At 42.9% G+C, this 10689-nt stretch overlaps 1 protein-coding gene across 1 annotated transcript in view; it reads right to left on the bottom strand.

Annotated features, from left to right (window-relative positions):
* Positions 1–1622: 1622 nt before the first annotated feature.
* Positions 1623–10689, bottom strand: part of UGGT1 (UDP-glucose glycoprotein glucosyltransferase 1) — a gene marked incomplete at its 5' end in the record, with an annotated part of 36333 nt that continues 27266 nt past the window's right edge. The window contains 12 exons of the mRNA XM_084267644.1: positions 1623–2587; positions 3013–3172; positions 3523–3639; positions 4298–4412; positions 4898–5058; positions 6169–6351; positions 6607–6691; positions 7255–7359; positions 7850–7938; positions 8704–8788; positions 9114–9199; positions 9532–9690. Coding sequence (XP_084123770.1) covers positions 2562–2587; positions 3013–3172; positions 3523–3639; positions 4298–4412; positions 4898–5058; positions 6169–6351; positions 6607–6691; positions 7255–7359; positions 7850–7938; positions 8704–8788; positions 9114–9199; positions 9532–9690 — 1371 coding nt within the window. The 3' untranslated portion in view covers positions 1623–2561. The remainder of the gene's footprint in view (positions 2588–3012; positions 3173–3522; positions 3640–4297; positions 4413–4897; positions 5059–6168; positions 6352–6606; positions 6692–7254; positions 7360–7849; positions 7939–8703; positions 8789–9113; positions 9200–9531; positions 9691–10689) is intronic.

The following is a 10689-nucleotide window of genomic DNA, read 5'->3' as shown; positions in this document are numbered from 1 at the left end:
CATGTTTCTGGTTTCTTTCTATATCAACTGTGAGTTGGTTTTGTTGTTTTTCTTTCCCTCAAGAGCTGAGCAGAAGAGTGTGGCCTCCCTTAATCAGAGGGAACAAAAATATTCTCTATAGCTTGCTGGATGTTATAATTTAAAATGAAAAACCAAACAACTATGCAGTGTGGGTGTTGAAGTGCATACATGAACTATTAGAGTGGAGGAGCATAACTAAAAATTACAATTCTGTAGCTGACACTTCATTTAGAAATTATTTTTCTGTATTGAACTCTGAATGTGGCATTGTAAGTATTGGGCTGAATTCAAGAGGCTACTTTATTCTCCCTCTTTTGGCTTCCAATAATTGGGGTGGGGTAAGAAGCCAGAGATGTTTTCAGGGAGTAGAGGGTCTTGTTTTGTGGGCTTGAGCAGATTTCCATCATACTAAGTGATTCTCCTCTTCTGCCCCTGCCCATCCCTGGATGAACCTGTGGGGTGCCACTGCCACCCACCTCATCCTGCATCATCCTCTCTGCTCCAAAGAGGCCTGAGTGGTTTGTAGCAGAACACAGAAATGGCAGTCTTCCCTGTGCTGTTTTATCTGTTTAAAATAAGCTAATTAGCGTAGTATGTATGGAATTTGCATGTTATTGGTTTAAACTAGAAAAATATCCTCTCTAGCTATGTCTGTTTATCTGTAATGGGGAGAGTGTTGAGGGGAAGGATAATCCACCTGTAGCTCACAGAGTATCAGGGAGGCTGAATTTCAAACACCAGGTGGTGGAAACACCAAAACTAGTAGGGTATAGTCCAGTCCTTCAGGTTAGGGTTTGGTGTCCAGGCCCTGTGTTTGCATAGCTTTCCCATGGGAGAGGGGGAGATTATAAACTGTCCTTTCCCCTACCTTTCTAGAGTTACCCTGTTTGATAGTTCCAGAAGTAGAGGAGCAGTGTTACTGATCTTGGCTGCAGTGCCAGCTAGGTGTGGTTAAGGGAACCCCACTATTTATATCAGTATCTTTTTTGATTATGAAGAGTTTGGGGTAGTGATTTGGACCCTTTCTCAAGCTGGCTGGAGAAGAGCTGCTTTGCTGTTCAGTTGTGCTGTTGAACAGGGTGAATATCACAGCTGCCATATCTCTTGATTCCCCCAAACCATCCATAGGGTGTATAATGCAGTGATTCTAGGAGGGTATCTTAAGTCAGGATTATCTTCAGTGTGAAACTGACAGCACAGAACACTTACCTGCATAAAAACCTGGGAGGAAGAAATTATTCCAGTCTAGATTTCTAAGGAAGCAGTGCACAGGGAGCTCTATTGTACTACTAGAAATACTACTACTTGTATTTCAACTCCTCAACTTCTTAGTGTTCTGGGGAGTGGGTAATAATCCTGCAGAGTGAGGGAAAGGGGGCTTGAGGATTTTTTCCTCTGTTATGAACATAACAGCGAATTGTGATATCATCTTAAGAATAGAGATTAATATGATAAATTCAGCCCAGGGTCAGGAATCCTTGCAGGAAGACCTTGTCTTGTCTGTGGACAGAACACAAACAACTGCAGGTAAAACATTCAGAAGCCCCAAAATCAAATTAGGACTGTAATTGTGTGCAAGCAAAGATGATCAAAGGACTGTGTGTGAACTACAGCTCAAGACCTAAGAACTCCAAAGTTTTTATTGAAGTGACAACATCTGTTTGAAGAAAAATAAAGTTAATGAAATGTACACAATGAAAAACTTCCAAGCTTCCACAGATTTTTTTCATGAACAAAAAATATTTGTGAATCAGTGAACCACAGCAACAGTAAGGCCCTGCCACGTTTGCAGACTGATTTAAATGTTGAGCAGGAAGGAAGGAGGGCACTTTGATTCAAGTCAGGGGGCTAGGATGAACTGAGCTTACAAATTCAGTCTCTGCTCACTGTAGGCATTTGTATTTTGCATCTCAACAGGTTGTGGTAGTTTTACATTAAGTCAAACCTTTAAAAGTTGGGCAGTAAATGAAGATGGGAAATAGAAAATTGAAGTCACTCTGTATTTGTTACAAAATCAAGGGTATACTGAACAAATCTGAGCAGCATTTCTGACTGTTTGAAAACTTGCAGATAAAATCCTGAATTGAAGGCATGATTCTGAGCCTTCTAATGTTACCTGGAAAAATTACCTCTAGCAGTTGAGGTCAGGACTTAAGTTGTAGCCACTGACTTGATGGGTCTGCAGTTTCCAGGCTCTCAAGTCCGATTGAGGCTCACAGGATCTTCATCAGTGGTGATGGCAGCAGCAGCTGAAGGGACAGGCTGCAGCTTCTCCAGTGGATTGTGTAGTTTTGTGTCTGAAATGCTAAATTCCATCATGGGCTCTTTCATCTCCACCACAGGTGCAAAAAAAACAGTAACGCTAATTCCAGCAATCCAGATCCTATTTCATATGCAGAAATTAACCCAGAGGCAAGTAATAAAAATGCATACATCATCCCATTCAATTTTTCAGCAGTTTTGCAGACATACTGGAAAAAACTAGCTTTCAATATAAAAATTGTCTATGAAACAGTCTAACTTGAGGTTTTTTCCACGGATCATAATTCCACATGTGCTGCTGGATCTGTAGAAGAGAGGAAAAAAAAACTTAAGTACTCCATTTCCAGGTGCCTTAATTGGCAGATTGGTTAGAAAATTAGTGTAGAAAACCCCAAGACATGTTCCTTGCAAGGTTACCAGTGACTGAAGAACAATTTCTGCCTGTTGCATATCACAGCATTTTAATTATGGGTTAAGATAAGGCCAAGCTCATAAAACTGGTGGAACAGTGAGGGTCTGTAACAGATCTGGGAATGTGTGACAGTGCTCTGCTCTGTAAGCTTTAGTCCTGGGGAAGCTGCACCAGCCTCCCTCAGCAAGGCCTTTCTGTCCCATTGAACTGCAGAGATTATTTAACAGACCCCCACACAAGCCAAGCTTACAGCAAGCAAGTGTGCAATGTAACCCCAGTTTAAAAGCAGGTGGAAGAAAGTCACAGTCAAAGATTACCATGTGTGTGTTGTCCTGGCATCTTAGCTGGTGTTCCTGTTTCTTTTTCTTTCTGGAAAAGACTCTGAAGCAGTTTGATTTCTTGATCATAGTCCTGCCATTCTGGAACTATACGCATCGCTGCTTGCAGCTTGGGCTCTTTGGTCATTGGGTTGTTACACTGCAAACAAAACATACCAGCTGGTCAGACACTTCATGCCTAAATGAGGTGTATTTACTCAGTAGAGGTATGCTTCCCCAGTGGAACCAAGCTGGTGGTGAGGAATACCACCTGCTGGAATTTTAGCTAGAGTACAGTGTAGTCTTTTTCCAAAGTCATAATAACACCCTGCTCCAGGTACAAGAAATAGAGAAGCTAAAGGGAAAAAATGAAGTGCTGAAACCACTTAAGTGACAGTGTAGGGCAAGATGCAGTAATTAATCTGAGGTAGGGAACCTACCTTGGTGCCCTTGAACCTCATCACTCTATTTTATTGCAATGTAAGAATGAAGGAGCTGTGCTGCACTTACCAGATCAATGGTTTTTGCTCTCTTTTTTGAGGAATCATCACACCATGTTTCACACCACAGCCACTCTTGGGGGAGTGACTTAATTGGGACCTGGTGGATCATGTTGTTAGGCAAGTCCTGTTGTGAAGTATAAAAGTTAGTAGCAGTTACTACAGGGTGGGACAAACAACCCCCCCAGCTGGACAGTATTAAAAAGTTTATATTTTTGTTCAGAGGGTTTTTCCAGTGCCAATAAAGAAGGAAGGCTCAACCCTTCGTCCCATTCCAAACGAAGTTCTTTGGAAGCAACCCTGCACACTACAACTGTTAGTTTTTTTTTTTTTGTTAGAAATGAGTTATTTAGTAGACACTGTTAAAGCACCAATATGAATCCAGTATCAAACCTGTGCTGGACCAGTTTGGAAGACTGTGCTTAATTGATTAAGGCCATTCCATTATGTTTTTCCATCCACCAGGATACAAGCCTTACTTCCATGTTACTAGTCCACAGTAAAGCACTCAGAAGCTGTGTACCTCCAGGAACACATACACAGTTGTGTTACATATTTGCCTTGGAGTACACTGGAGAACACGATAGTCTCAAAGCTGTTAGGGGGAGGGCAGTGTTTCCAGCCACCAGTTACAGGGGATGCTATGGATACCTGCCTCAGGTGACAGCAGGGTATAACAGGCACGCCACTGGCATCGGGTTGTGAATGAAGTTTGCCCAGGAAAGGGGTCCCAACCTCCCATCACAGCCCAGTGAAATAAAACAAATCCATGGTAAAAAACGCACCTGATCGAGGTTGGACAGACTGTTGGGATCTTGACTGAGGCCCTGATACTGTCCTCTGAGTCGATCTCCAGCTGCTATCTTTCTGAACTTCTTCAGATCCACAACATAGAGAGCACTATATGGAGAGGGTGCAATTAGGAATGACATTTGTCCAATGGGTAACATACTGTAGCCCCACTAGACCCCAAGATAAAATATGCTACAACAATCTCTTGGGCAGTACAGCGAACTGCCCAACACAAGGCAGGAAAGCAGCTCTAACAGGGTCATGGCACATACAGAAAAGGGATTTTCACCAAATCTATCTTAGCTTTGCTGTCATGCAGTCCCTTCTTCCAACATTTGTTATTAACAAATGAAGATGCCTGGTTAGTTAACACTTCAGTTCTTCATCTGTAAAAGCTGTAGCATACTGAAAGTAACTTCAGTGTCCCTAGTGCTTCAAATGGGCCACAGGCAGAGGAACCTTAAAGAGGCAACAGTAAGCAAAGTGGTTCGCTGCAGTGTTGAATACCTCAACTAGTTTTCAGCTAAATCTAAGTAGTAGCAAAAGCCTTCCCCCTCTACTTAGAAACAAACAACTCACAAAGCCTTCAGTACCTGATGTGGTATTTTCTTCCAGCTAAGTGACTCGCCCAGTATCCTGATTTCCAGAACCTGTAGCCATCCATTTCTCTTCGGCTGTCACAGAACGGGGTATATCCGTATGGAGCACCATCTAGATTGAAATCTCTTAATTCCTTTAGATCTGTGCGCACAATCTGAAGGGAAACGGGGTTGGGATTTAATTCAAACTGAGAAACAGTTAAAGGAAGAATTATCTGTTACACTCTGCAGTCAGTTCCATTATGTCTGTGTAGTACAAAAGCGCAGCACAAAAGGTACTGTCTGCCCTTAGAGCTGCAGCAACTAAAATACAGCCTAAAATAATCTGATAGGGGTTGGATTCACAGCTGAAGCACCAAATTGTTGCTTAGTAAGCAGCAAAAATTCTCACTATACATGAACCCTACTACGATCCTTTATATTCTTTCCTCTTGAAAGTTTGCAAACCCTTCAGGGAGGAAGGCTTTTTAATGTCTTTTTGACACAGGTGTTGTAGCAGTAATACTATAAAAATAACACTTTGGTGGGGAAAAAAGGCATTAAGACTCCTTTATAAACAGAGCAAAAACTGTCTAAAATGAGAACAACATAGCTGGAAATTGATCCTAGGTGATAGTTTAGTTGTAGTGACAGGATCATACGGTACAGGTGCCAGAACACCTGAGGCATTTCATGAAATTCCATGAAACTTCTCTGTTTCATATGTGGTGTTGGCAGTTCTCACTGCACATGCATCTTGTACTTGCAAACCGTGGGGGCACTGAGCACAAAGCCAGCCTTACAGGTCCTGTTTGCTTTGCAGCAGGACATGGCTCTGGGCACAGGGATCTGCCTTCTGGCTCCTCTGAAAGCCACACAAATCTGGCCAAGCCAAAAGCAGGGGGCTGGGAGAGGGAGGGTGTTTGGTGATTTAGGAATAACACCATAGGTGGTAAGTGATCTGCAGACTGGGAGAACAGACAGAACTGGAAAAAGGGAAGGGTGAAACAGCCTATTTGGCAAACTAGCTGGAATCACAGTGAGTGAATGAGGAACCAGACAGAAGTAAAGGCAAGTCAACAAAACCAGTCTTTGTGGGAGCAGGCAGAAAACCCAGCACTCGCTGAAGCATGGGACAGTTACAGCATCGACCTCAGTCACGCCTCTGAAGGGCTCAGACTTGCAACCTTGCCAATAATACAGCAATTGTATTCAAGAACATACTAGTCAGAGAAAAGACCGACAGAAAAAGAGAGAAGATGAAGTAATTCCAACCTCTGTGTTACCTGATCAGCGTCCACAAACAGGATTTTATCAACAGCTAGTGGGAAGAGCACATCTAGAAAGAGGATCTTGTAGCCCCAGATGATGCGCTGTTTCTCCGTTTGCTGGTGCAGCCAGCGTGGCCATTTATACTGGACAAGCTCATACTGGAAGTTATACTTCTCTGCCATGTATGGGATGAACTCCTGCAGAGGGAGGGGGGAAAAAAGTAGCTTATCTCAGTTCTTTGTTCCTCTGCAGGGAAAAGTGCATTACAAGAGAGAGGCATCAGTCCTATAATAAAGCATAGGATGCTCTGTCAAGCCAGAAGGGGTGCAGACAGGTAGCTGTTCACACATTTACACTGCAGCATGATGCACAAGTTGCAACTTTAAATTATTATTTTTTTCATTTATTAAGCTTTTCCCCGTGATAGAATGAATTTCTAATTGGTAACAAACCTTGAACGTAGGCGATAAGTAGTTCTTCAGAAACCAGAACTTTAAAGGAGTCTTAGTATGTTTCAGCACAGACAACATCATTATGCTATCAAAAGGGAAAAAAAAAGCATTTATAGGAACAGCAGCCACCCACTAGCAATCAGCTGTGTAACAGATGACAGGTTGCACGTTTACAGTATTAGACTAACTGCAGTTATGTGTCAGGGTCCTGATTTCATGCATGAAGCAGCAGGTAGATTCAGCCTATTGCAAGTTGCTCAATTTTATCTGTAACTACCCCCCCAAATCTATGCTTTAACCAGTCAGAGCATATACAGCCTGCCAGTTTTAGTCTTTTGAAAACAAGTTCAGAGTCTTCTCCAAAACAACTATAACTTACTTTAGAACTTTTTAACAATAAAAATGTATTTGGTTATATTGTAGTGAGAAAATTCTAGGGCAGCAGCATACCATGTATTAAACAAAGGCTCTTTTGAACTTAGCCGTGTTATGCAGACATAAGTTCCTTTAATACAATAGATGCAAAGCCTAGAGGATTTCTGAGCTGTTGGGTTTTTTGTTTTATATATATTCTTGCAAATTCTAACCTTGTGGAAAGTCAGGCACGTCTACTTTTTGAGACCCCCAGATCATAAATACTGAACTAACCGTAGGAATCTTTCGTACAGGTGTCCTGAAGCCACAGAGAATATATTCAGTACATCATCTTTATCTTGTTTCACATCTTCATTCTTTTGTCCTCCTGTGAATCCCCTGAAAAGACAAACGTGTTTATGTAAAGGACAAGACAGTAGGGCCCAGCTACGTAGGGAAGAGTGCAGTAGATCACCACTTGCTCCAGTGTTAGTTAAATACACTGAGTGTGGGGCTTGGTATTGGCCCCCCAACCCTGGTCAGGGTGTCCCCTGCAAGGCAGAGCACTGCAGACACACACGTGGAAGACCCAACAGCTTATATAGGAACACCTATTCCACTGAAGGACTGCAGGTGGAGGGGCAGCTTCTGTAAACGAGCAATGTTTTCAGGCTCCCAAGGAGCACGGGGAAAGGGAGGGGGAAGCAGGTGCAGAGCAGTAGCTCATTCTCTAGAAACAGAGGGGGGCCTATGAAAGAGAAGGAGTAACAAGACCTAAATTCAAGCAGTCGTAATAGATGGCTGGGGAACAGAGTATCCCAGACCTAAGTCTATCAAGAAATAGTTTTCCTTTCAAGAGCCTTGCAGGTTACTTTTGAATTAGTTTTACCATTTGAGAGATTCCCAAAATCCAGATTCATTCTCACTGGTACCATCACTTAGTAGATCTTCATTCATCATGTCGAGTTTTTTCTGAACCTGTAAAGCAAACAGTGTCTTTAGTGAGCAGAACCACATGCTGAGCCAGCAGCTGTGCAGTGTTCCTGTGACACTGGCTGTTTGTGTCCGTTTGAATTCTGTCCTGGGAGCTGACAGTAACCTAAGCAGTCAGGAGAAACACTCAGTACTGAACTGACATTTTCAGAGCAGATTCCAAAGCTGTTTTCAGACACCAAAGGCATTTTAGTCTAGATGGTTAAATTGCTTTGCTAAGAGGTGTTTAGTGACCGTCCTTGATGTTGGAGACTGGCAAAGAAAAACCCTCAAAACAACCAACCAACCCACGCCCCTGCAAAAACCAACAACCCCCCCCCCCCCCACGCACACTTTCTGTTTCTATGAGGCATTATTGGCCACTGAGACTCCAAAGCAGCAGGTACACAGGCCAAGCAGTGAGTTGGGAGACTGTCCCAGAAGTATTCTCACATAAGTAAATCCTGTGGAGAAGTGTGAACCAGGTGTGTTACAACCACCACTTATCAACTGGTTGTCCTCCTCAAACTTCTCAGCTATGTCATTATCTGAGAGACAACCCTAAGAGAGTAGATTATTAATGAATCTTTTTTTTTAAATGTATTCTCATCTGTTCTATACCAAAGTGATGGAAAATATATTACCAGTTGAGTAAAGTTTATCTGTAAATGATAAAATATTGGCTTAGTGAGTACCCTGAATGCTTATTACTAGACACATATAAGACATACAGGACTTTATTTTAGGAGCAACACTGGTTTTTAAACTCACCTTCACTTTAATAATTTTGCTCTTGAAGTTGTTGAGAACAACAATAACTTCACTTGCTTCAGGTGGAGAGTCTGTGCCATCGTGGCTGAAAATACAGTAAAATACCCTTACTACAGTGCAGAAAGATCCTTTATTTCTTTCACACATTCTTTTACATGGTATTAAGCCTCAGTGCTGTGAAACGGGCTTGAGATGTGTGACTATAACACCTATGTGTATTTGAACACATTGGGATTTTAAAATGAATTGATTTATTTCATCTCACACAAATCCTGTTGAGCACAAAATGCAATTTGCTGTTCAGTTCGCTGCAGTTTGGCAAGTGAACCATTAGATTTACATATTACAATGCTTCCCTAGTTTAAAAGTTTCACAAGAAAAAGATTGAATTATTTCTTAGACTGTCCTACCTGTAGATTCTGTAGATGTCCTCAGATCTGCCCTTTCTGAGTCTTAGAGTCCACGCACCAGGATTGGCTTTTAGCTGGAAGTAGCCCTGTAAAGCAAGAGAAGGGTATTGGTCTGCTCCAGAGAGTGCAAGTGTAGACAAAATAAGTTTTCAGGCCTGTGTTTTGACCCACTGGTTTATATCTGAAAATAGTTACTTGTAAGCTGGTTTATTAACATAACCATAAGGGAATAGGAGAAAAGCCACAGAAGTTGAACTGGAAAATCACTGGGGTTTTTTTTTCCTCATAGGAGGCAGGAGTATGGAAAGGCCTAGCGCTTTTGTTAGGTGACAAAGTCTTCAGGGTGTCCCAATGGGAACAGTGCAACCCCAGAGATTTTTCTGTTGCCTTCAGGAAGGAGTTTCAGTCAAATGCTTACCAAGTTGGCCATAACAATGGTGTCAACGATGACAGGATTGGTTGAAGTTCCCAGCGTAAACTGGAGTCCCCGAGGTGGCTGTCCAGTAGTAATATCATAGCAGTGTCCTTCCAGAAGCAGGTACTCCAGTTCATACTCTGCAGCTACAACATTATCCACCTGTAAGGAAAAGATGCTGCTGAATTCAGCACTTGTGCTAAAATGCAAATTGTTAGTGATTCAGTGACTCTCTAAAACAGCCGTAGTAATTAAATGTACTTGATTTTACCAGAGTAATTTTACTGAATACCTAGAAAGGGCTCAGAGAGCTCAGCTTCTCAGAGGGACAGCTGCATACTGTTAAGTGTCCCTGACCAAAAGGGACAGTGAAAGAACAGATGAGGTGGTCACATTATCTTTTCCCTTGCAGTAAGTCATTATTTAGTTGGCCTTGAAGAGCTGCTGATATATATAGCAAAGCCAGTGATTTCACATGTAACCCAGCATATGCAAAAGACACCAGGCGGCCGGCTCTGGGGCTGCACCCCTCTGGTTACCCTCAGAACACATGGGCAGTGGCAGGACAACCTTTCCCACTGCTGTGCCTCAACCCCAGCCTAGAGGAACCACCTCTGGAGGGAAGTTCAGGCTCCAGCTGGGCAGGCAACTCCCGCAGTACAGAAACGCGCCTGGTGCGTGTGTAGGAGGCTGTCAGACCCTTCACACACAGGCTGCTCGGAAGCAACAGCCGCACCACCCTGTGCTCGCTGCAGGCTGGGGTTCTGTTCTCACTGAGCTCCTGTTACTGTTCATCTCCTCCTGCATCTTTCTGATAGTGTTTGGGAACATGGTGCTGTACAGTGACATATTGCTAATCCTGTACCAGTTAGCAGCCTGGGAAACTGGGGTTTTGTGGTTGGTGTGTGGTTGGGTTGGTTGGTTTGGGTGGGAGTTTTGTTGCTTTTCATCTTAACCTAACTGAAGCCATAAATGAACCACCAAATGGTTGATACCACTGCACATTTCAAGCTTTCCAGCTCCCATGCACCCAATTAACTGAAAGCCTGGAGAAGGGTTTAAATGCTCCAGGCATTCTAAGCACCATCCTGAGCCTCCCCCCTTGGATTTTTCCTTCCTACTTACTTTATCCCTGTGTTGGGGGCAGCACTGCCCAGATCA

The sequence above is a fragment of the Gallinula chloropus genome, assembly GCF_964237585.1.
Source record: "Gallinula chloropus genome assembly, chromosome: 8".
Classification (NCBI taxonomy): Eukaryota; Metazoa; Chordata; class Aves; order Gruiformes; family Rallidae; genus Gallinula; species Gallinula chloropus.
Note: the sequence above shows the minus strand (reverse complement) of the source record. Positions and strands in the feature narration are given on the sequence as shown.